Source organism: Dendrobates tinctorius, unplaced genomic scaffold (assembly GCF_039654945.1).
Source record: "Dendrobates tinctorius isolate UK_male_01 unplaced genomic scaffold, ASM3965494v1 ptg000075l, whole genome shotgun sequence".
Taxonomy (NCBI): domain Eukaryota; kingdom Metazoa; phylum Chordata; class Amphibia; order Anura; family Dendrobatidae; genus Dendrobates; species Dendrobates tinctorius.
Genome location: NW_027361743.1, coordinates 26,932,041 through 26,959,196, shown reverse-complemented (window position 1 = coordinate 26,959,196; position 27,156 = coordinate 26,932,041). Strand labels below are relative to the sequence as shown.

General features: G+C 44.9%; 1 protein-coding gene across 4 annotated transcripts in view; it reads right to left on the bottom strand.

Annotated features, from left to right (window-relative positions):
- The window catches only part of NUP58 (nucleoporin 58), a 148,221-nt gene that overhangs the window by 27,614 nt on the left and 93,451 nt on the right, over nt 1-27,156 (bottom strand). For 3 of the 4 annotated variants that reach the window (XM_073583116.1, XM_073583117.1, XM_073583118.1), the window contains one exon: nt 24,519-26,709. The exons of the other annotated variant lie outside the window; for it this stretch is intronic. In XM_073583116.1, the coding sequence (XP_073439217.1) occupies nt 26,540-26,709 (170 nt within the window). In that variant the 3' untranslated portion in view covers nt 24,519-26,539. Of the gene's footprint in view, nt 1-24,518; nt 26,710-27,156 lie in introns of those variants that run through there. 4 annotated transcript variants of the gene reach the window in all.

Sequence of the window (27,156 nt, the reverse complement as noted above, 5' to 3'; positions counted from 1 at the left end):
CAGTTTCAGATATAGTGAGGACATGATATTAGACACAGCGTTTAGACAATCGCCAGTGTTTTCTAGAAAGGCTGGCGTGATGTCAGAAGAAGCGTATAATTGGGTGTCATCAGCATAGACCAATAGGGGCAGTGTACAAGGAGAAGAGGAGGGGGCCTAGAACCGATCCTTGAGGAACTCCAACAGTAAGGGGAAGGTGAGAGGAGGAGGAACCGGCAAAAGAAACAGTAAAGGAGCAGTCGGAGAGATAGGAGGAGAACCAGGAGAGAACGGTGTCCTTGAGGCCAATGGAACGGAGCATAGTGAGGAGGAGCTGATGATTCACAGTGTCGAATGCTGCAGAGAGATCCAAGAGAATTAGCATGGAGTAATGACCATTTGATTTAGCTGTTAGCAGATCATTAGAGACTTTAGTGAGGGCAGTTTCAGTGGAGTGTAAAGAGCGGAAACCGGATTGGAGAGGGTCGAGAACAGAGTTTTCTGAGAGATAGCGGATAAGACGGGAGTGGACCAGGCGTTCCAGGAGTTTAGAGATGAAGGGAAGATTAGAGACAGGTCTATAGTTAGCGGCACAGTTTTGGTCGAGGGATGGTTTTTTAAGTAGTGGATGTATGATGGCATGCTTAAATGAGGAGGGAAAAATACCAGAAGAGAGAGAGAGGTTAAATATTTTAGTTAGGTGAGGGGTGACAGCAGGGGAAAGGGACTGGAGGAGATGTGACGGAAATGGGTCACTGGTGCAAGTAGTTGGGCGAGAAGATGCAAGGAGCCTGCTTACTACTTCTTCTGTGACTGGTTCAAAATCAGAGAGTGAGTTAGATGCAGTGGGGGAGGGAGGACAGTGCATGGTATGAGGGGATTTGGAGATAATTTCCTGTCGGATCTGGTCAATTTTTTCTTTGAAGTAATTGGCCAGATTGTCAGCTCGGAGCTCCGTGGTTGGGGCCTGTACTCTTGGATTGAGTAGAGAATGAAAAGTGTCAAAGAGACGTTTCGGGTTATTGGACAGTGAGATGATGAGGGTGTTGAAATAGGTTTGTTTGGAGAGGTGAAGGGCAGTGTTGTATGTTCTAAGCATAAACTTAAAATGGATGAAATCTTCGTGTAGATTGGATTTTCTCCACAGACGTTCGGCGCACCTGGAGCACCGCTGCAGGAAACGTGTTTGCACCGTGTGCCAGGGTTGTCGCCGTCTGCGTTGTGGTGTTCTATTTATAGGGGGTGCAAATTCATCCAGGGCACTTTGAAGTGTTTCATTGTAATGCTTCAATGCAGAATCAGGACATGAGAGGGAGGAGATAGGGGCCAATGAAGACTGCAAGTTCTTCAGAAGTTTCTGGGTGTTAATGGCCTGTATGTTTCTATAAGTCTGGACAGTGGGGGTGACCTGAGCAGCCTGGCAGTTCTTTATAGAGAATGAAAGAAGATTGTGGTCAGAGAGCGGGAGAGGGGAGTTTGCAAAATCATCCACTGCACAAAGCCGAGAGAAGACCAAGTCGAGGGAGTTTCCGTCTTCATGCGTTGGAGAATTAGTAAGCTGCGAAAGGCCAAATGAGGAGGTTAGAGATAAAAGGTGAGTAGCAGATGGGGAGAGGGGAAGAGCAATGGGGATGTTGAAATCTCCCATAATGAGGGTAGGGATGTCACAGGAGAGAAAATGTGGAAGCCAAGTGGCAAAATGATCCAGGAACTGATGGGAGGGGCCGGGAGGACGATACACCACCGCCACTCGCATGGAGAAGGGGGTGTAGAGTCTGACGGCATGGACCTCAAAAGAAGGGAAGACAAGTGAGGGTAGTTGAGGGATAACCTGAAAGGTACATTTTGGTGATAGGAGCAGACCAACGCCTCCACCAGCTCTATTGTCTGATCTTGGGGTATGAGAGAAGTGTAGCCCCACATATGAAAGAGCAGCAGCAGCGGTAGTATCTGACTGCTGGATCCAGGTTTCAGTAAGAGCCAGGAGGTTAAGAGAATTAGAAAGGAAGAAGTCATGAATGAAGGAGAGTTTGTTACACACTGAGCGAGAATTCCAAAGTGCACAATTAAGAGAGACAGATGGCATACAGGGAATATTAATAAGATTAGAGGGGTTTCTGAGTGTAGCAGTGGGGGGGTTTGACTTTCTATAACATGGGGGACCAGGGTTGGGAGCAATGTCTCCTGCAACTAGGAGAAGGAGGATAGAAAGAGTGAGCAGATGGTTAAGTGATTTGTGAGAGCGTCTCTGGTGTTGAATGGTGGGACTGGCTGGATCTGTGCAATTTAACAATGTGAAAAGAGCATGAGTGCTATACATAGGAGAGGAAAGAAGCGAGGGGCCAATATGGATGGAATGTAGAGAGTTAATGCCAGGGCGGTGGATGTGTGTGAATGCAGCGGCCAGGATATAAATTACACAAATGCATATGGTATATATTTGTTGTACTCCAAATGTACAGGGAGTAGATGTATATAAATGTCTTGCCTGTCTCCTGCCTTGTCTAACTGCCATGTTATAACTGCCAGTAGTCCTTTGATACATGTACTTCGATTACATGTGCATAAATGCCACCCCTGCATAAATGCTCCCCCTAGCTAGGTCTGAATATATAGGAGGTTAAGGCTAAGTTTTTTTTTTTTTAGGTTTTTTTTTTGTGGCTCTCTCTGCTCGTTAATCAATCACACTAAATTGAGACACCAGGACCCAATAAAATGTTGTGGTCAAATAAACACATGTCCAGCACTACATGGATCATAAAGCACTTTGAAAAGTTTCTTGACCTCACAACATAAGGGGACAAGCAGAGTAAGTTGAAAAAACTATATACCAGATATAAGCTTGCAGAGTTGAAAACACAGAGATAGCATTCAGGATTAACTGCTTGCTGACATTGAATGGAGACACAGGAGTGGATTCAGAGCAGAGATTGGAAAAGCTGGTTACCAGATATAAGCTTGCAGAGTTGAAAACACATAGATAGCATTCAGGATTAACTGCTTGCTGACATTGAATGGAGACACAGGAGTGGATTCAGAGCAGAGATTGGAAAAGCTGGTTACCAGATATAAGCTTGCAGAGTTGAAAACACATAGATAGCATTCAGGATTAACTGCTTGCTGACATTGAATGGAGACACAGAAGTGGATTCAGAGCAGAGATTGGAAAAGCTGGTTACCAGATATAAGCTTGCAGAGTTGAAAACACATAGATAGCATTCAGGATTAACTGCTTGCTGACATTGAATGGAGACACAGGAGTGGATTCAGAGCAGAGATTGGAAAAGCTGGTTACCAGATATAAGCTTGCAGAGTTGAAAACACATAGATAGCATTCAGGATTAACTGCTTGCTGACATTGAATGGAGACACAGAAGTGGATTCAGAGCAGAGATTGGAAAAGCTGGTTACCAGATATAAGCTTGCAGAGTTGAAAACACATAGATAGGGGCATACGTCCCCCCCCGTAAAACAGGATTCGGACATATGCGCAGACGGGGCCATAAGCTACAATGGTGCTGGCAGAGAAAATGTGCGCTCTGTTGTGCATCATTTTTGGGAGTGTACTCCTACAGGAGGCGGACACTCAGACACAGACCACTATATCTGAGTGTCTGCCTCCGGTAGGAGTCCACACTCGAAGATGATGCACGACATGTTCGCTCTGCTGGCACCATTATAGCCTATGGCCCATTGGCGCAAACATCCGAATTCATTTTGCAGGGAGATTTGGGGGGGGGGGGGGGTCGGGCGTATGAAGACCTCAAGGCAATTTTGCATTTTGATAGCCAAAGTCAATTTTTATTACAATGGACTCCGGGATTATCATACTCATATTAAATAACATAGGGAAAAGTGTTAGATAAGCCACTGCCTGTTACCAAGCTGGCAAACCTGTTGGGAAAAGCAAAATGCACATTCCTTTGTTCTCCCAATGTCCGCTCCCTCACTAATTGACTGGTTTGGCCAACTTTGTTTTAAAATGTATATAAAGTCCTGCCTATAAAGCCCCCGTCACACATAACGATGTCCCAGTGATCCCACCAACAATCCGACATGGATGGGATCGCTGGGACATTGTTAGGCTGATCGCTGGACGCTGGTTTCTAATGTAAACGTCGGGTATCTAGGAGCTGCACGACTCCTGGACACCCGCTGTTTACCTTGGAAACCAGCGTCATTTTCCAAGGTACACAGCTGGTATCCAGAAGCCGCGGTTCCTGGATACCCGATGTTTACATTAGAAACCAGCGTCGCTGATTGCTCGTTTCCTGCTGCCACACGCAGCGATGCGTGCTGGGCAGCGGAAGACCAGCAATGGAAAAACGGCCCAGGATGATCTCGCTGGTGTGACGGGACTCTTAGTCTGGGTCAGGTCTTGGCAGGGCTGTGGAGTCGGAGTCGGTGTCATGGAAATTGAGGAGTCAGAAGTTTGGCTTACCGACTCCATAGCCCTGGATCCGGGTATTGCTGTTTTTATGGGCACCATTACTGAATTCAGCCCTCACGATTAGGACTTGTTCAAACGAGCGTATAATCAGTCTGTGTGCTGTCCATATTATTATTATTATTTATTATTATAGCGCCATTTCTTCCATGGCGCTTTACATGTGAGGAGGGGTATACATAATACATACAAGTACAGTAATCTTAAACAATACAAGTCACGACTGGTACAGGATGAGAGGACCCTGCCCGCGAGGGCTCAGTCTACAAGGGATGGGTGAGGATACAGTACCATAAGCAAAGTATGTACCAAACGGACAGTACATTCACCAATTCAAGTCAATGTGGTAGTTCACCTGGAAGTTTATACACACAGATCGATGCGCCATATGTAAAAAATTTGCAGTATGTACTATTTCAGATCAGACTACGCTGTTATAAGTCAATTGGTGCACAAGAAAACGGATCACATATATGTGTTACCATCCAAATGGCATCCGTTTTTGTTTTTTTTTTTAACGGATCCATTACAATTATTAACATAATCATCTGTATTGGATCTTTCATTATATTTTACGTTTTTATGTATTATTCTCATGTCAAAAGTAAGACAATACTAAAAATTGTCCATTTTTTTCTGGATCAAAATTGGATGATTTTGCACATGGACGTCTGAACCCGGCCTTACCAAAATTTAAACTGCAACATTTGGACTATCTAAGCTCTGATTTCATGAGCGCCAGGTAACACCACTGTTGGAAGAATGAACCTTGCTTTTATCCAGGATAAACCAGAACTCTTGGTGAAAATGTGTCTGATAAGTAGTGATGAGCAAACGTGCTGGGATAAGGTGTTATCCGGCATGCTCGGGGGCTAACCGAGTGTTATCGGCATGCTCGAAACACATGCTCGAGTCCCCGCGGCTGCATGTATCGCGGCTGTTTGGCAGCCGCAATGCATGCAGGGATTGCCTGTTTATCAGCCAATCCCTGCATGTGTTGAACAGCCACGAGACATGCGGCCGCGGGGACTCGAACATATTTTTGAGCACGCCGAAGACACTCAGTTAGCACCCGAGCATGGCGGATAACACCTTATCCCAACACGTTCGCTCACCATCACTACTTATAAGTGAACGCTCTGTACTGAGGAGCAGGAGGCCTCTACTAGAAGTTGTCTCTTTTGGTTCCTCCAAGCTTTCCCACATTTCCTTCAGGACTTGATGTGGAGAGTTTTCTGAAATGGAGAATGGGTTTAAACTGTTTTCATAATATTTTAGGACATCTCCATTTCCCTGTGAGTCATCCATATTTGATACCGCGGGGATAGACCACAATAGTGAAATATGCAAAGTCTGGAGTCTTTTTTTTTTTTTTTTAAGAAATAGAGTGATTTGATTTTGTTCAGATAGCATTCCTTCCAAACCTCAGACATTTCTTCAGCTGTTCTGTCCGAAAAGGGATAATATGGAACACAAAGTTTTCCTAAAGTGCCGCTCTGTACAGCCAAACCATAATAAACTTGTCTCCTCTAACACAAACCAAGCTGCTTTACCGAATTGTATTAATTTAGAAAATAAAACTAAGGCATACAACAACTGAAGGAAAGCTATTATCACTGATTTCATATTTTAGCTTTTTTTTAAAAAAAAAAAAAAAAAAAAATTGCTATAAATTCAAATGTGTTTCTGACTATGTAGCACCGCCACATTCTGCAGTGTCGTACACTGTTTCCAAACGTCCTTTGATTGGGAGCACTCTGATAATGTGTCCTCTCTTTGAATCCCTGTCATGCACTGCCCCCTAGGCCTTGCATTGGATATTACACACCCTGAGCCAGTTTGAAACGTCCACATTTACAGTCCATGTAAATTCTGCAATGCCCAGACCGGCCGCGGGTCTCCTAACCCGAACTCTAGTCTCATAGCCCCCAATTCATCATTTGCTATTTCTTCACTCGTTCACTTTTGCTCCTTTCAAATTGTCTTTAGTCTTTTTGAAATTTTCTCTCTTCTCTTTTTAAAAAGGGGTTTTCCACTATTCAGACAACCCCTTCTGAATTCCTATGTTTCCCTGAAGTAAAATAATACCCAGTCTTGGCACAAATCAAGACATCCAGAGGAAGGACTGAAAAATAAATATAGTTAGAAAAACTGTTGGTTTTTTTTTTTGGGGGGGGGGGGGGGGGTAAATAACACCAGCATTCAGGCATATCTAGCCTGATAGATCTCCAATGTTATTAGTAGCATACAATAAGTCTTGTCCGCTTTGCGCAAAACAGAGTTGTTTCGATGACACATAGCAGCTGCATAGCTCCCAGTGGGACAGTCCCGAATTGGGGGGCTGTACCGGGAAGTCAGGGCTTTATCCTTCATTCTTCAGTTGCTCCTCCTCTCCATGAGGAGCCAGCATCTTTGTCTTTTATATATACTTACACATTTAATTAACTGATTCTTTTCTTTAAATGTGGTCTTTCCATGGATTTGAACCACCAACATGTGTCATTGGAGGTAGAAGTAATAGCTAGGAGCAGAAGGCTACAATACCAAGAATAAGAGAATTTTCTGTGATCAATGTGCAGTGTATCCTTCTTCTTTACAGGCACATTGTACTGGCACATAAGGCATAATCTCTATATACCAGTGTATCTCCATGTACCTGTATTTTAGAGGTAAATTATATCACAGATATTTTCTTCCTAAAAATGTAATAAGTAATAATGAAAAACAATTACAATAATGACATTTTCAATTCGCTTTAAAAATAAATGTCAGAAATCAGCAAATAACACACATATTTGGTATCCCTGTAATCATAACAACCCGTCCAATACAGTCCAAAAACGTCATAATTGATTTTTTTTTCTCCATTAAACCCATAAAAAATGTCATTAAAACTTGAGAGTATATTCACTCATGACATAATTGCAGCTTTTTGCTGAGTATTTTATGCAGCATATTTAGTCTCTTTTACAATACCAGCAAAGTGAGTGAGATCCTTAAATAATTTAACCATCAATGCGTTTTTCAGATCTGCAGCATTGTCAATTCTTTCTGCGCTTTTCACCCATACAAATGAATAAACAATGCCAATAAAAATGTGTCAAAAACACGCTTATGTGTATGCAGCTTTTTTTTTCCCCCTGACTTTTGATGCAGAAACTTCCGCTGCAATTATGCCACATGTTAACATGACCTAAGGGCTCATTGTCAGACATCAGGTGTTAGTGTACGAGTGATAGCTGTATTTTCCACAGATAGCACTTGTACCTGTGAAAATCACTGATGGAAACTCATTTAGTTTTTCTCGTAGGTTAAAAAAAAAAAAAAAGTCTGAACTCCATGTTCACAAAAAGCTGGATTTTTTCTGCTCCTTTTTACCTGCAACTTTCCTGCAGTTGACCGCACCACACTAAAGCTGGAGTCACACATGGCGACTTACCAGCAATCCCGACAACGATATCAACGTGTCAGGATCGCTGGTAAGTCACTATGTGATCGCTGGTGAGCTGCCAAACAGACAGCTTCCCCAGCGATTAGCACAGCGACGCCGCAGGATCGCTGTGTTAGTTAGCGCTGATGCCATATTCATGTCAAAAATAGTTATAGTTATATTGTTATTCTCACCTTCCGACGTCCCGCGCAGCATTCCCGCCTCTCTCCACGCTTCGGTCCCAGTAATCCTTTTTTAACCAGTTTTTAGCTATGTTAACTCTTAAAACGCATGCGATTTTAAACACAGGCGTGCGCATGTCCATGCGCACGCCTGCGTTCCCATAGACTGTAATGTGTTATTTTGGTGCATTCTGTGCGCATGTTTTGTTTTTTTTTACACAGGTTGGATGGACCAAAAATGTAACAGGTTGCGTCCAGTGCGCCTAGGTACACACTACAAAAAAACGCATGCGCACGAAAACGCATACAAATGCGTGCAAACGCTAGACCATGCGCCCCCATGTTAAACATAGGGGCGCATGGACGCGCACGATGCGCTGCACTAAAAAACGCTAATGTGAAACCAGCCTTACACAGACAGAATGCGGTACATGATGCGCACTGAGTGTTCTGTAATTGATCTGTAATACTTCACTCAGTTTCCCTACTATGCCATGGTTCTCGGCAGTGCGGATCTACTTTAGGCCGGTTTCACACGTCAGTGTCTCCGGTACGTGTGGTGACAGTTTTCTCACGTACCGGAAACACTGACACATGTAGACCCAATCAAATGACTGGGTCTGTGCAGATGTCAGTGTGTTTTCGCGGACCGTGTGCAAAACACGGAGACATGTCAGTGTTTGTGGGAGCGCACGGCTCGCAAAAAAACGTGCTGCACACGGATAACAGTTCACACTGTCCTCCGTGTTCACGGTCGCCAGGGAAGAAGCGCTACTGTAAGCCGCTGTTCCCCGGCTGTCATTCTTCTCTCCTGCTCTGCCGGCAATAGCTTGAGCAGGAGAGAATGAATTAATGATAACCCGACGTGGGGGTCCTCCTGTTTGTGAACCAATCCGACAAAACTCACAGCCACCAGGGAACAGCACTTACTGTAGCGCTTCTTCCCCGGCAGCCATCCGTGTTGTCCTGATGCGGCACACGTGCAGCACACGGTTGCCACACGTATGTACCACGTATACACACGGACAGCTCCGGTACCAATTTTTCCATTCATGAATGTCTTTCAGTGTAAGTGCAGTTTTACTTGTAGAGTGATGATGGGAGTAATACTCTTGTTGGTAAAAAAAAAAACAACTTACCTAATTATGTATAAAGGATGTCCCTTAGTATATACAGTAGGGTGTGTATAGTGCCCTCTCGTTATGTATAGAGAGCTCTTATTACACATATCCTTTATTGTTATGTATAGCGCTGTCCCTATTACTTAGGGTCCCCTCTTGTTTTTTTTAGTGCCGTCCCTTATTACATAGCATTCCCTCTTGTTATGTATAGTGCTGTCCTTTATTATATAGTGTCATCTCTTGTTATGTATAGAGAGCTAGCTCTTATTACACAGGGAAAAAATTAGCACTTTTTGTTTCCTTACATCTGCAACTATGCACCAGAGCACCTGTGTGTTCTTCAAGTGACCTTCAAAAACATCTTTTGAGATGTCACATGATACAACTGGTGCTGGAGAGGGGGCACACCTGGCCTGGCTACCTTGGCTCCACAGTCATTGCCCAGTATTAGTCATTATTCCTCAATAAGGTGTCTCCACTTGACTGATTTTTGCTACAAGTAGTCTTGCAGTTTGATTTCTGCTCTGGAGTTACCTAATAAATAGTTTTTTATTGGTGTGCTCGCAGCACATTGATAGAATTGGCCCATAGCAAAAGAACAATACCCAAGAAGTCATTCTTTCTGGGCGTACACAGCACTCTTAGATTCTAGTGAGGTCATACATGGAGAAATGTTGGCTGGACGCGACTTGTCACTGGAGTACGTCATCGTTACATGTTTAACTGGCATAAACACTTGCCAAATTCACTACTAATAAAATGAGCTACAAATCCCTGGGTTGGGGCAAAGACCGTGCAAGTCTCGTGTGACAAGATCATAGATTTACAACAAAAAAATCAAATCTGTTTCTATAAAGGTATTTTTACAACCACGAGCAGATTTAGACCAATTTTAATGTGGTGTAGTGTGACAATAACAGTCGAAAACTACATTAACCCCTCGTCGGTCTACTGAACTCAACTTAAATCATCATAGAAAACGACAATCATCTAAGATAAAGGATGAAAGTATTGGCACGCACCTCTTAATAATGTAATTCAGGTTAATTGTTCAGTCCCATTGCCCCATTTCTTCAATCCTAACTGTACCCCAATTAACTTTTAGTATTACTATTGAAAAGTGGACGCATATAGGAGTAAAGGAGTAGAAAAGTTGTCGATAAGTGGAGACAACTTAGAGATTTTATAGTAATATGATGTATATTCATGTTAATTTGTGGCCTACAGCACTACTGTTAGGCCCAACCCATGGTGGTAGAGTTGCGTGGACTAAGGAACTGTTCCTGTTTGATAGGTAGTTGTTGGAAAGTACAAAAAGGAGGAGTAAGACCTATGGTTCGCAGACCAGCATTAATTGAGCGTGTTGTATGTGAAGAAGAGGGGAGACCATAGTCAGATAGCAAGTTCTAAAGTGAACAATAATCAAGTGGCAGATTCTTATCTCAGGCAAGTTTGGGCCTACAGCAAGTGTTATCAATACTAGATAAGAAATTAATGTGTAGCCAAGCCTGAGGATCATAGTTAACACTGGTCAGGCTGGGACACATGTTCTCCTAAGGGGATTGTAACAAGTGACGCAGCACACCAAGAGGCACATCAAGAGGCCCGTGGCCCATACAATTGGGAAGTTGAGAATAACTCTGACGGCCTGTGGCGCCACACCTCGACCTGTGTGGCCCTCAGAAGGAAAGACTGAGACACCCTTAACGATCTGCTTGTTTAGTGCAACATGGAACAGAAGAAATGTGCCGCTACAGGTGACCATGAAGATCCAGTCTCTGAATTATGCAGATGTATTCTTTAACCCCTTCATGACCAGAGGTATTTTCGGTTTTGCATTTTCGTTTTTAGCTCCCCTTCTTCCCAGCGCCATAACTTTTTTATTTTTACGTTAGTATGGCCATATGAGGACTTGTTTTTCATGGGACAAGTTGTACTTTTGAACGACACCATTGGTTTCACCATATTGTGTACGCCAAAAATTCCAAGTGCGGTGAAATTGCAAAAAAAAAAGTGCAATCCCACAATTTTTTGTTTTGCTTTTTTTACTAGGTCCACTAAATGCTAAAACTGACCTGCCATTTTGATTCTCCAGGTCATTATGAGTTCATAGACATCAAACATGTCTAGGTTCTTCTTTCTCAAAGTGGTGAAAATTTTTTTCCAAAGTCTTATAAAAAAAACATAAACAAAAAAACCGCAATTTTCCGAGACCCACCGTGTCTCCATTTTTCATCATCTCAGGTTGGGTTAGGGCTTAATTTTTGTGCACCAAGCTGATGTTTTTAACTATACCATTTTGGTGCAGATATGATCTTTTGATTGCCCGTTATAGCATCTTCATGCAGGGTCGCGGCAACCAAAAAACGTAATTCTGGCGTTTTGACTTTTTTTCTCGCTATGCCGTTTAGCGATCAGGGTAATCCTTTTTTTTTTTAATTGATAAATCAGGCGATTCTGAACGCGGTGATACCTAATAGGTTTGATTTTTTTTCTTTTTGTTTTAATTTGAATGGGTCAAAAGGGGAGTGATTTGAACTTTTACATTTTTTTAAAAAAATTTATATATTTTTTTTTTTTTTTTTTTTTACTTTTGGCATGCTTCGATAGCCTCCATAGTCTAGAAGTTGCCATAACCCGATCGGCACTGCTACATACAGGCGATGATCAGATCATCTGTATGTAGCAGAATACCTCATTTGCTATGAGCGCTGACCATTGAGCAGTGACAGCCATAGAGGTCCAACCCATCGGTGACCCGTGATCACGTGACAGAGGTCACCAATGGGCAGATTTCCGTTGCGATTGCCAGAAGTGCATGTTAAATGACAGTGGCATTAAACAGATTAATAGCCACGGGTAGATCGCGATTCGACCCGCGGCTGTTCCGGGCACATGGCAGCTGTTCAAAACGTCTCCAATCTTCTTATAATCGCTGTCCTCCTGCTTGCTTCATGACTCCCCAGCATTGAGCTCCTGCGCAGGCGTACTTATCTGTCCTGTTGAGGGCAGACCAAAGTACTGCATTGCGCAGGCGCTGGGCCTCTCTGACCTTTCCCGATGTCTGCGCAGTGCAGTACTTTCCTCTGCCCTCAACAGGGCAGATAATAATACATTTTATTTCTATAGCGCCGACATATTCCGCAGCACTTTACATTTCAGAGGGGATTTGTACAGACAATAGACATTACAGCATAACAATAATCACATACAGTAGATTATAACAAATACCAAGAGGAATGAGGGCCCTGCTCGCAAGCTTACAGTCTATGAGGAAAGAGGTAGACACGAAAGGTGGGTGGTAACAGTTGCCCTGATTGTATGGACCAGCCATAATGTTAAGTGTGCAACAGTACAGACACAGAGGGCTAATGGATGCATAAAGCATGTGGGAACATGATGCGGGGAACCTGGTTATGGTAAAATTTTTTGGCTGTGCCACACAGGGATAGATTAGGTTAATGTGTTGAGGCGGTAGGCCAGTCTGAATAAATGCGTTTTCTGGGCACGCTTAAAATTGTGGGGATTAGGGACTAATCGTATTGACCTGGGAAGTGCATTCCAAAGAATCGGCGCAGCACGTGTATAGTCTTGGAGACAGGAATGGGAGGTTCTGATTATTGAGGATGCTAACCTCAGGTCATCAGCAGAACGGAGGGCGCGGGTAGGGTGGTATACTGAAACAAGGGAGGAGATGTAGGGTGGTGCTGAGCCATGGAGTGCTTTGTGGGTGAAGGTAATAAGTTTGTACTGGATTCAGGAGTGGATGGGTAGCCAGTGTAGTGACTGGCAACAGGGTAGAGGCATCGGTGTAACGATTGGCGAGGAATATGATCCTGGCAGCAGCATTCAAGACAGATTGGAGGGGGGAGAGTTTGGTAAGAGGGAGACCGATTAGAAGAGAGTTACAATAGTCGAGACGAGAATGAATAAGAGAAACAGTAAGTTTTTGCGGAGTCAAAAGTCAGAAAAGGTCGAATTCTAGAAATGTTTTTGAGGTGCAGATAACAAGAGCGAGCCAGTGATCGGACGTGGGGGGCAAAGGAAAGATTGGAGTCAAGTATGACCCCAAGACAGCGGGCATGTTGCTGGGGAGTAATAGTGGAACCACACATGGAAATGGCAATGTCGGGTATAGGTACATTAGTAGCGGGAGGAAACACAAGGAGTTCTGTCTTTGAATGGTGAAGTTTCAGGACATGATGTTAGACACAGCGTTTAGACAATCGCTGGTGTTTTCTAGAAAGGCTGGCGTGATGTCAGGAGAAGCGTATAATTGGCTGTCATCAGCATAGAGATGGTACTGGAAACCAAATCTACTGATTGTTTGAACAATAGGGGCAGTGTACAAATGGTCCATGACAAGACTCCAACCTGGAAAGCTGATCTGGCAACAGCAATCAGAGAAAGTTGGAGCCAGTTTGATGAAGAGTACTGTGTGACACTCATTAAGTCCATGCCTCAGAGACTGCAAGCTGTTCTAAAAGCCAGAGGTGATGCAACAAAATACTAGTGATGTGTTGGAGTGTTTTTTTATTGGTTTGTTTTTCATGATTCCATAATTATTTCCTCAGAATTGAGTGATTCCATAATTTTTACCCTATGCTTGGTTTAAAAAAGTAACCATTACTGACTACCACATTTTTTGTTGTTGATTTCTTTTAGTGTTTCTTAAAACCAGAAAGTTGCCATTTGATATTACTTTAGTTCTGTGCCATGTCTGTGATCTGCTTTTTTTCTACAAAATTAAACAACTGAATGAACATCCTCCAAGACCGGTGATTACATAATTTTTGCCAGGGGCTGTACATAAACCGCAAAATTCCAAAGTTATCTTCATAAGTAAGAACAAAAATATAAGTGTCCGACAAATATGATGCCGTTTTAACCATTACATTAATCTTCATGGCAGATTTTGATTCCATACTTTAAAGAAAATGGAGACTTGTGATCTGATGAATACAGCAGTTTGCATGACTTTAGGCGTCCCCATACTTATTAGACTGACTGCAGAACCCATCACTATTGGTCGACAGTCTAACATGTATGTGGACCTTAAGTCATGGTTGGAAATGGCCTTTACAGTATTAAAGTCAATATTTCATTACATTAAATTTCAATCGGCATCTTCCTAAGGAACTCAGGACTAGTGACATTGGTCCAAATTGTCACCCCACCCCCCTGTGCCTAAGTAAAACGATGCACTCATGCCAAAAATGCACTCACCGTTCCCTTAAAAGCTTACAGGCGGCGAGTTAGCATTTGATGAAGACGTCATAACACCATTAGTGATGTGTTATATACATGAAATGACGGTTGGGCAGAAAAGCTTTTACCCTTGTATGACTGGTTCAATGTAAAGCTTTCTGCAACTGCAGGAGAGTCTGGTCATTCTGCTTCATTGTGCGAGGGTGAAGGCAATTTACCATATACAGTAATAGTGCAGAGCATAGAAAAGGTTATATCCGCACAGGATTGGGGGGTGAGGGGACCATGCACACCAGGATTGGGGGGGTGAGGGGACCGTGCATACCAGGATTGGGGGGGGGGTGAGGGGACCGTGCATACCAGGATTGGGGGGGTGAGGGGACCGTGCATACCAGGATTGGGGGGGTGAGGGGACCGTGCATACCAGGATAGGGGGGTGAGGGGACCGTGCATACCAGGATTGGGGGGTGAGGGGACCATGCATACCAGGATAAGGGGGGTGAGAGGACCATGCATACCAGGATAACGGGGGTGAGAAGACCATGCATACCAGGATAGGGGGGTGAGAGGACCATGCATACCATGATAGGGATGAGGGGGGTGCCATGCATACCAGGATAGTGGGGTGAGAGGACCATGCATACAGGATTGGGGGGGTGAGAGGACCATGCATACCAGAATAGGGGGGTGAGGGGACCATGCATACCAGGATTGGGGGGTGAGGGCACCATGCATACCAGGATTGGGGGGTGAGGGCACCATGCATACCAGGATTGGGGGGTGAGGGCACCATGCATAATGAGGGGGGTGCCATGCATACCAGGATTGGGGGTGAGGGTACCATACATACCAGGATAGGGATGAGGGGTGCAGCACATACCAGGTTGGGAGACAATATACCAATAAAAATGCCCGCTACCCGGGCATAGAACGGGTTCATAGCTTATATATTATATACATACACACAGGGGGCGGGGCTTAGCGACGGCCGTGCGCAGGCTGTCGCTGCGCTCCAAAACACTAGTGTGAAACTAGCCTATGGCAGATAGACCCACAAACAAACAACAACTACAGCTGCAGTAAAGTCCGGCAAAGCATCACAAAAGGAGGAAACCCAAAGTTTGGTGATGTCCATGGCTTCCAGACTTCACGCACTCAATACCTGTAAAGGATTCTTTACAAAGTAGTAAAAATTAACATTTTATTTATGGTAAAGTTAATTTGTCCAATTACTTTTAAACCCCTGAAATGAGGAGACTTTGTAGAAAAATAGTTCCAATTCCTAAAAGTTTCACAGTATAGTTTTGTTCAACCTTTTTAAATATACCTGAAAGTCTTCACTTCAGTTGTATCTCAGCTGTTTCATTTTAAATAAAAAATAGTGGCCTGCAGAGCTGAAATCGCGAAGATTCGGTCACTGCCCAAATATTACCAGACGTACCTGTATATATTGCTCAGCAAAGATGGCGCCTTTCATGTGTAAGCTGGTCATGCAATAGACTCTAATGCCTTCCATACCATCGGGGGCACGGGAACGGTGCGCTGATAAGCTGGATGGTCCCTCTCCTCTTGAGTCCACAGTACACAGCATGCATGGTTTCCATTAAGGATTTCAAATTTTGATTCCTCTGAGCACAGAACAGTTTTTCATGTTGCCACAGTCCATGTTAAATGCGATTTACCCAGAGAAGATGGCAGCATTTGTGGATTGTGACTATATATGTATTCTTTTGAGGATTGACCACTCACTTGTATTTGTGGATTGTACGACGAACTATGTGTTCAAAATTTCTGGAATGATTTCTGAGCCCATGCACAACCAACCCATGCCTGTTCTTAATTCAGTATATGAACATAAGGATGAGTGACCTCATGGAGATCAACATCCAACACTGCGGAGACACCATCACATGTTTCTCAACGCAGTGATCTAGAGCAATGCCCCCATCCCTTATGGGAAATATGCAAAAGCATGTAAATCAACAGCCGCGGAGACACCATCACATGTTTCTCAACGCAAGCAATGACTAGCCAGGTCTTTCCCCGGGAAGGAACAACCACGGGAAGGGCAGTCTCCAATGAAGGAAACCACCTATGTTCTTAATTCAGTGCCGCCTGACGGCCGGTAAAACATGAGCATCCAATAGTTACCATCAGCTTTGTCCACTGAGCACATGGACATCCCATAATCTCTATCCCGACTCTCTTGATATTATGCACTGTAGATAGTGTGATATTCAAAGTCTTCATAATATTACACTGAGGAACATTATTCTGAACTTGTTCCTCAACGTTTAGACACAGTTCACAGATTGTTGACCCTCTAACCATCTTTGCTTTTGAGAGACTCTGCCTCTCTTATGAGTTCTTCTTAGACAGTCAGAGGACTTAGTTGAAAAGTTACCTTTCAGTTGTTTTTCCATTAGTACAACTTACTTTTCCAGTCTCTTGTTAACACCATCCCAGCTTTTTCCTTTTTAGATCTGTTGCTGCCTTTAATTTCTAAGAGAGAGTTATTTTTTTTTTAATGAAATGGAGAATGTCTAATGTTCAACTTCTAATCCGTGTTCTGTTGTGAAAAAAAATATGGCTATAGATTACCAATCATTATTGCATTTTTTTTTTACATTTTCATCAGAGGTTCAGTATTTTTTTTTCAGAATTTGCGTAGTACATGCATTAAAATAGCTTACTCACCGATAACGGTGTTTCTCGGAACCCATGACAGCACCACGGAGAGAGGGGGTCCGCCCATCAAGGACAGGAACCTACAGATAAAAAGGCGGCACCTCTCCACCGCCCCTAGTTGGTTACAGAGCATCAGAGGGTCTCCCGGTTAGTTAACAACAAAAGTATATACATAACATTATAATATTGCATATTATGGAGAAGCCCCGTGTCTTAACAAAAACACTTTACACACATTAACTCGTGCTCACCGCACACGTGAAAGGGGGGGGGATAAGTGGGTGCTGTCATGGGTTCTGAGAAACACCGTTATCGGTGAGTAACTAAGCTATTCTCTCTCACCAATGACAGCACCACGGAGAGAATTTCAGAGATTGGTAGCTTAGGGAGGGACCACCGCCTCAAGGACCCTTCTCCCGAAGGTCAGGTCAGACGTAGAGGCTAGATCTAAACGATAGTGCCTGAAAAAGTTATAAGGTGTTGACCAGGTGGCCGCCTTACAGATCTGCTCTATTGATACCTCTAATCTTTCTGCCCATGAGGTCGCCATTGCCCTCGTAGAGTGAGCTTTTAGACCCTCCGGGATGGTATTCCCACTGGATGAATACGCCAGAGCAATCGCATCCCGTATCCACCTTGCTAGGGTACTCTTGGATGCCTTGAGTCCCTTCCGAGGTCCCTGGAAACACACAAAGGCAGACCCTTTCTTCCTACATTCCTTGGTGGCCTCCAAGTACTGAACTAGGCACCTCTTCACATCTAGGGTGTGAAATTTTTCCTCCCCCCTATTCTTAGGGTTTGGGCAGAAGGAAGGACTACTTCTTGTGACCTATGAAAGTGTGTTGACACCTTAGGTAGGTATGCTGGGTCAGGTTTTAATATGATTCTATCGTCCAAGATTTAAGTGAACGGGGGTATCGCTGACAAGGCTTGAATATCGCTCACTCTGTGAGCGGATGTTAGGGCCACTAAGAGTATTGTCTTTAATGATAAGGTTTTCAGGGGTGCTGACTGGATGGGCTCGAATGGGTGCCCTGTTAGGGCAGACAACACTAGGTTTAGATCCCATGATGGTATCTTCTGGGTGGTTATTGGTCTAGATCTGGCTGCGGCCCTCATAAACTGTACTACCCAAGGGTTGCCCGCCACATCCTGGTTATAAAGGGCGCCTAGAGCTTCTACCTGTACCTTCAACGTATTAGTCGCCAGCCCCTGTTCTAACCCTTTTTGCAAGAATTCGAGAATTTTGTCGATTTGTACTCCATCCTGAACCCTTACCCCGGAGCTGGATAGAAATTTCCTCCAAGTTCTACCATAGGCCCTGGTTGTGATCGGTTTCCTACTTTTTTGTAGCGTGGAAACCAGGTTTGCTGAGAACCCCTTCCCCCTCAGTAGGGCCCTTTCAAATTCCATGCTGTTAAATGGAGGTTCACTGCTCGAGGGTGTAACACGGGACCTTGGGACAGAAGGTCGGGGAGATCTGGTAGAACCCAGGGGTCGGTTATTGACAGTATTCTCAGCCAGGAAAACCAGGTTCTTTTTGGCCAGAACGGGGCTATCAATATCATTCGTGCCCTGTCTTCTCTGACTTTCCTTATTACTGCCGGGATGAGAATGGGCGTCGGGAAGGCATACATTAGGCCCTGTGTCCACGGAAGCATAAACGCATCCAGGGTCCGGAGATTTCCCCTGGGGTCTAGGGAACAAAATCGTTCCATTTTTTTGTTTTTGTGGTCAGCAAACAAATCTACTGTATGTCCGGGGTCCCCCACATTTTTACGATCTTATGAAAAATGGACTGTTTTAGAACCCACTACCCTTGATGTAGCTGGGTGCGACTTAGAAAGTCTGCTGTCTGGTTCTCTGTTCCCCGTATGTGTAGTGCCGATAGGGATAGTAGGTTTTTTTCGGCTAGCGTGAATATTTCAGAGGATGTGTTCATTAGTGTTCGGGATCTGGTTCCCCCCTGATGATTTATGTAGGCCACCTTCACCCGATTGTCCGAAAATATGTGGACATGATGGCCCCTTAATATCGGTAGAAAGTGTGTTAGGGCGTAGCCTACTGCCCACAGTTCCCTTTGGTTCGAGGAGGCTTTTAGTTCCTGACCTCCCCCTTCCCCCTGAGCCACCCTGTTGCTCATGTGTGCTCCCCATCCCTTGGGACTGGCGTCTGTGGTGATTGTGTGTGTGATATTTATCACCCAGGGAATCCCTTTGGACAGGTTGTCTCTGTTCCTCCACCAAGCTAGGGAACGAATAGTTTTGGAGTCTAGTGTGACGTGACCTTCCAAGTGACCTCCTAATGCTAACTGATTGGCTAATACATCCGATTGGAGATCTCTCGTATGTAGCTGCGCCCACTGGACCGCTGGCAGGCAGGCGGAGAGGGACCCTAGTAGTGACATTGCTTTTCTTAGCATCATGGAAGGGTTCTGTATCGCTCTTGCTACTATCTGAGCGATCCTCTCTTTTTTGTGGTCTGGTAGGTAACACTCCTGGGTGTTTGAGTCCAGAGTCAGGCCTAGGAATTCCTGGACTTTTCGGGGCTCCAGCCTTGATTTTTTCAGGTTCAGGAGCCAGCCGAGGTTTTGTAGAGTGGCCATCACTCTGTCCCTCTGTTCCCTGCATCTTTGGGCCGAGCTGCTTGCTATTAAAAAGTCGGCCAGTTATGGAACTATTAGAACATCTTGTTCTCTTAGGTGAGCCATCATCTCTGCCACCAATTTCGTGAAGATTCGCGGAGCTATCGAAATTCCAAATGGCAAGGCCCTGTACTGAAACTCCCTTACTTTGCCTCCTATGGAGACCGCCAGTCTGAGGTATTCTAGGGAGTCTTTGTGGATGGGGACGTGATAGTACGCGTCACTGAGATCTAATACTACCATGAAGCAATGGGGAAAGAGAATTTTGATGGTCGACTTGATCGACTCCATTTTGAATTTCTCGTTTTCGACAATCGTTTAGCCTCTTTAGATTTATAATTGTCCGGAAGGTACCGTCCGGTTTGGTTACTAGAAAGAGAGGCGAGTAGAACCCTCTGCCTTTCTCCCGTGGGGGAACCTCCTGGAGGACCCTTTTGTTCGATAGGCTTATGACCTCTTTTTCGAGGGCTTCCTGTTCTGACGCTGATGATCTTAGTGGGGTCACTATATATTTTTGAGGTGGGAGAGAAAGTCTATTCTTAACCCTGATCCTATCAGATTTATTAACCACGGGTTGTTCGATATTTTCCTCCAGGCTGGGAGAAAAAAGCTTAGCCTCCCTCCCACCCTGGGCAAACAGTCACTTGGAGGGTTTTTTTTGTCTCGGGACGAGTTACCAAAGAAGAATCCCCTGTCTCTCCTTCTGTTGTCCCATTTCTGTTCTTTCGGGGGTCTCCTCTGAAAAATTCTTTTGTTACGAAAGGACCTTTTAAAGCCTGTGTGGCCTGTAGGGCCTAAATTTGAAAATCCCTTCTTTTTGTCCCCCGCCTTTTCGAGGATGTCATCCAAAGTCTCTCCAAAAAAAAATTTCCCTTCACAAGGGTTGGCACATAGTTTCATCTTGGTTTGTAAATCCCCAGGCCAACATTTAAGCCACAGCGTTCTTCGGGCTGCGTTTGATAGGGCTGCCGTTTTAGATGACAATCTTACCGAATCAGCCGATGAATCGGCTAAGAAGGCCGCCGCTCCCCTTATCACTGGAATAGATTCCAGGATTTTCTCCCTGGGTGTACCTTCCCTTCGGCTGTTTCTCTAATCGGTCCACCCACACCATGAGGGCTCTGGAGGTACAAGTTGCCGCTATTGCTGGCCTAAGATTTCCTCCTGCTGATTCCCAAGTGCCCTTGAGGAAAGTATCAGCTTTTGTGTCTAATGGGTCCCTTAAAGTACCCATATCCTCGAAGGGGAGTGCAAATGTTTTGGAGGCTTTGGCGACCGCCACGTCTAACTTTGGGGCTTTGTCCCAAGACGTGGAAGCCTCGTCATCGAATGGGTATTTTCTTTTAAGAGAGGGAACCGTGAAGTTCTTCCTATCTGGTCTCCCCCATTCTTTTTTTATCAGGCCCTGTACATTTTCACTCTGCGCCTCTTTTGGCCTAGTCTCCCGAACATTATGTCCTGGACTGATCTATCTGGCCGAGGATCTGCTACCCCCATGGTAGACCTTACCGCCTTTACTAGCATGTCTACCTCATCCAGAGGAAATCAATGACGCCCTTCTGTTTCCTCATCCGAGGATGACGCGTCGGTGCCTGAGGTATGTGATGTAACTTCCCCTGACGATGAGGCCTCTGACTGGGAGACTACTATTGTGTCCCTTTTTCTTCCCCTTCCTTTGTGTTTTAGGGATGAAAGGGCACTTTGAAACTCCGAGGCGTAATCCGGCGTTTCATCGCAAAGAACTTCCTGTATGCAGGAATCGCAGAGCTTTTTATCCCAAGCTGGTGGTAGGGGTCTGCTACAGGTGGGGCATTCCCGGTTGTTTTTTCTTTCTTCTTTCCCTAAGGGAAAGAAGTATATTTAAAATGGGGGACATTCACGTAGATCACTTACCCCGTTGTGCGCGGATGCAGGTACCGGTTCGGGAGGTGGATTCGGATCCGTCACAGGCTGATGCACGGAAGGTGACTTGCTCCTCACAGTCGACTTGCTCCGCTGCGTGGAGTGGCTACTGGACCGGTCCTCGCCGTCCTTTTCTTTTTGTCGGCGTTGGTGGTGTTGCCTGTGCTGCTGCATTGGCTGCTCCTCGTGCTGGTCACTGTCCTCCATACTTACACGACGCTTCCAGCCAGGAGTAATTGCAGCATTCTCTTTTAAAATTTTCCCGGCCGTGAAGTCACTTCCTCTCCCAGCCTGCACCGCTCTGCGCCCCGGTGAGCGCGCAGTGCGCATGCGCCGACCTCAGGGACCCGGAAGCCGTCTCCTCCATTTCCGGGGCAGCGCCATATTGGTACACCTCTGTACCGCGCGCTGCCCCCGCATGTACCGGCGTCCCTCCAGCCCCATCTCCTTTCCGGTGCGGCGGCTCGATCCTCCCCGCCCGCTCACCCTGTACAGCCCCTCGGAAACAGCGGTGGCGGCTTCAGGCACCGACCCCGCCGAGGCAGGGGCCTCCCCGCTGCCGCTGTACCGGACGAGTCGGCCCTGGACTCCTATTCCAAGGTAAGCTGCTGCTGCTGGTTCCACGGGTCACCCGTCAAGGACAGGAACCCAACTGGGCGCGGAGGAGAGGTGCCGCCTTTTTATCTGTAGGTTCCTGTCCTTGATGGGCGGACAGAGGTCGCGCTACATATTTTTCAGAGTAAAAATACTCCTCCCAATATTTTTGAGGAGTATTTTTCACCACGGAGGAGTATACACACACACACACACACACACACACACACACACACACCACTGCACAGACCACCACACACACACACACACACACACACACACACACACTTGCACAGACCACACACACACACACACACACACCATTGCACAGACCACCCCACCCCACACACACCATTGCACAGCCCCCTCAGTGACATAATCCATTTGTTACACATATGATTGCTGACGCTCAGGAGCCAATTGTACACATCGTCCATGATAACAATGGAAACAAATCAGTGCCCCAAGACACCGGTGGTCGGCTCTGCCTATAGCAGTCCGGCAGATGACAGCATGCACATACAGGTCACTGGCCACAGGCCTCAGCACAGCGGCAATAACAGCCCCCCTCCCCCTGCGAGTCCCCGGGGATTAGTACCGTACAGGCAACCTTGCTATGGATGGAGGGCGCCCTGCGCGACCACTTTCCCAATGTTCCCATGCAGTACACTTACCACGCACCGTGCACGCAGCTGCGGTCCCCGGCCACGCTCTCCCACCTCACAGAAGGATGATAACGGTGCAGCCGGTCAGCGTCCTCCCCCCGGTAATCTCCATCACTGTCCTCACTCCTCAGCTTTGGCCGCACACACAACGCTGTGTGGGAGGGGCTAACACAGCACCCGTGACGTAATCTGCGAGACTCCACCAATCCGAAAACGAGGCGGGGAATCACTATACAAACCCCGCCTACTGACTTGAGTAGCTCTGCAACATCTGATACTGCCCTTTTCCCAGCTCCGTCCAACTCGCTGCCACTGTAGCTTAGAACGATGCGCCCCGTGGACGTATCGTACTAATCTGAAGGCGTTTTTTCGCCTGCCTGTGCGTCATAGACGCCCAGACAGGCGTTAATGCGACCTCTGTGGGCGGATCCCCTCTCTCCGTGGTGCTGTCATGGGTGAGAGAGAAAAGAAAATTGTCCCCAAAAGGTGGATCAGATATTTAAATACACCATCAAGCTGGTGTAGGGAGATTTTAGGCCATTCAATGATACCTGGAAAATAAGATATTATTATTATTTATTGTTATAGCGCCATTTATTCCATGGCGCTTTACATGTAAGGAGGAGTAGATATGCAAATAGCATCTTCCCACAGGAAAAGAGCAGCATCTGTAGTATTACCTGTTAAATGTGGCTATCCTAGAAGTCAAAATTGACCCTTTAAAGAGCCTTGCCAATCTCCTGCCTTGCAGTAATAAGGGGCAAGAATCCCAGAACGGCTGAATGCAAATGATACAGGAAAGATATAAATCTTTGTATCGTGTTGGCCAGTAGATAGAAGAATATTCAGAATTGAGAGTCCTCAGGGGTTGAAGTCTTTCAATGGCTAACTGAAAAGATGGTAACAAATTGCAAACTTTCTGAAGAGTTACATTTATGCACAACGGGGCACAGGAATAATGCGATAAGACAAGTGACGTGAAGCAGAACTATCATTATGGAAGAGGGAAAACCAGTTATGGCCATAAATATAGGAACAGTTCATAGATAAGGAGTGTGAAAGTTTTATTGTCATATGACTGAGGTTTGGGTCCATGGTTGTAATCCCCCCAAATGATCAGAGGAGCACATTTCTTAGTTGATGTACAAAGACATAAATCAATGTGACACATTCATTCCTGCACCGAGTGTGTCAAAGGTTGTCCTAAGTTTATACTCCCAGACCCTCCTGTCTCTCTGAGACTTGAAGTTACCTTTTAATACAAGTAATTTCATGTCCATGATGCTGTGCTCAGGAATACAAAAATGTTTGGCCACAGGTTTTATATTTTTTCTGGTTGTGAACATCAGGTAATCCCCGCATTTTTTGTGGCTGTCTAACAGCCTCGAAACACGCGGCTGCAGGGAATCCAACGTGCCACTTGAGCGCCCACGATACTCTGTGCATACCCGAGCAACGACCACTTGCGCTCATCACTACTTATACGCCCATGTGGCAAAGCTCTTTTATGGGTGATTATTGACCCCAGTGAATAATGCAGATTTATTGCGATGGCGCCATGAAACCTGAATGATGGCTGTCACCATTATCACCCATCACATTATCATTAATGGGCTTTTTGCATCCTTTTAGATACTTACACCATAGCACAACTAACATTTTTGAAATTTAGCACCACAATTACTTTCATTCTTTAATAACTTTTTTTAAACAAAAGAAATATTACAAAAATATTATAGAAAAAAAAAAGCAAACAAATTCACAATTGCTCTACTCCTGTTCACATACATATTCACTATGCAGCACATATACATACACCATAGGGAAAACATGCAACCCAGAGGCATTATCCTGACCAGTTTTATACAAAATACACAGACATCGATCACTAGAAAATATAATTCAGTGTCCAAAATGAATCTGCACTACTTAAATGTGTCTTATTGTCTACACAATGTATGCAGACTTGTGAAAAAGTTAAAAAAACACAAAAAAAACAGCTGCAATTTCATAGGGCTGGACTGGTGAAAATGCAGCGATACAATACAAGTGGATGCGTAGGGACCAGAAAGGGTAGCGCCGGCTAAACAGAGGAGGCAGTGAGAAGAGTCACATCCATACATCTTTCCTATATGAACAGAAACTCCTTTGTTCATTCCTTTAGCATTAAATGGGAATTTTTCAGCAGGATTTTCCCATGTAATCTGACAAAAGCATGATGTAAGGGCTGAGACCCCGATTCCAGTGATGTGTCCGTTACAGATCTGTTCATTGCTGCTTCAATTAAAATCAGTGTTTTATCAGGAGATCACTAGAAGACTAGGTGTCTCGCGCCTTGTGGTCCATGCCTTGCACTGATTGCACTGAGCAGCATTCTGTGTGTCCTGTGCATAGGCAGAAAGCTGCTAATCAGTGGTGTGGGCGGGGTTATACATAGCTCATCATTCTGAGCTCGGCGGCAGAGAAAACAATGATTTTATCACAACGACTGCACTCCCCGAACTAAGTGAAACATCGATGGAATCAGGGTCTCTGTCCCGACATCATGCTCCTCTGAGATGGAGTAGCAAAAATCTTGTCCCTTTAAGGATGCACTATGTAGATGGACCTATAGTCAACAGATTGTTTAATGGATTTACCTCCGCATCTGATACATCACAATCTAAGATCTCCATGTGGAGCTGGGAATCAAGTAGTTACATAAAAAAAAAAACAGGAAACCTTACACTACTGCAAGAAGACATGGTCACACATATGGATGGGGTACACTAGACACTTCTAGAACCATGTTGCTTTTTCTGGACCCTGAAATCTGCTGGGGTTGTAATAAATATATAGATGGCTCCAAATCTGCTAACTCAATAGTCTGGGAAGGTATAAAAGAAAAACCAATAAGCAGTAGTGATGAACGAGCGTGCTTGGGTGTTCGCCGTGTATCTCGGGCATGCTCGGATACAATGTTCGAGTCCCTGTGGCTGCATGACAGCAGCTACAAACAAAAAGCCAATCCCTGCCTCTGCCGAACAGTCGCAAATCATGCAGCCGCAGGGACTCAAACATATTACTCGCGCACGCCAGAGATACTCCGACAACACCTGAGCATGCTCTAATAACACGATACCAGAGCACGCTCGCTCATCACTAATAAGCACGTGTGCAGGAATTAGCACTGGAAAGCCATGCAAACAGAGGGGGGAGTTGCAGGACTGCAATCTGGGTAATGGGGTCACTGTTTGTTTTGATGTCTGGCATTACCGCTCTGGCCAAGAGTGGTCACAGAAATCTACAGTTTCCATTTTTAGGGTATAATATGGAAACAGGACTAACCCTGTACCACACTGTAGTAAAAGTATCATAACTAAAAGAACAGAACACTTTTTTTTTTGTTACAACTTTACCTTTCAAGCTTCAATCTTATGTACAGAAATACCTGACCGCTGGGGCAAACTTTTTTATAATGACAGTGGTGTGAATTGAATTGCTAACATTTGGCATGATATTTTTTTTGCAGGTGAAGACACTACAGACATATTAATAACTTCTGGACTTGAAACTAACTAAAGGGAAGAAAACAAAAAAAATTCCACAAACTTTATAAACCTCTTGGGGAACAATTACAGCACTTGTTTAGAAAAATAGATCTTTCAATGTACTAACTACATCGAATTGTCTACAATGTCTATCTTTTCCCTCGCTTGTTTCCAGCTGGGGGCTTCTTAAGCTGTAGCAGCTGTGATCCGGGCCCAAAACCTGCCGATGAGGAGTTAGATACTCCGAAGGTTAAGCCGGCCGATGCATTGATCCCGGGATTGCTGAAGTTAAATCCAGATGTAGATGAACTGCCAAATCCTTTAGGGGATAAAATACATTTGAAACCATTAATTTAAGCGCGAAAAGGGTTTCCTTCTAAATAACTCTACTCTAGCCAAAACATCAGATACAATTCCCTACACTTGTCTGTACGGTTACATTTTTGGCGTGTGAAACTTGGCATTGATAAAACATCACCCTAAACATTTTTTTTTTAATAAGTGAACCACCCCCCCAACCCTCCCCACACCCTTTCACTTAAAGAAATGGAAGCTTTGTTCCCTTCTGACATCCATGAGGCTTATGTCAGAATGCCTGGCTTACCTGTTGTGCTTTTAGACACAGCTTTCAGCGATATATCACTAATTAGACTGTGTTGTTTCAATACAAAGAGTGTTTTTTCAGCAGGAGATTATCACAGCCAGACTAGCTGTCCTCATGCCTCCTGGTCCAGATCCGCCCCACCACTGACCAACAGATTATAGT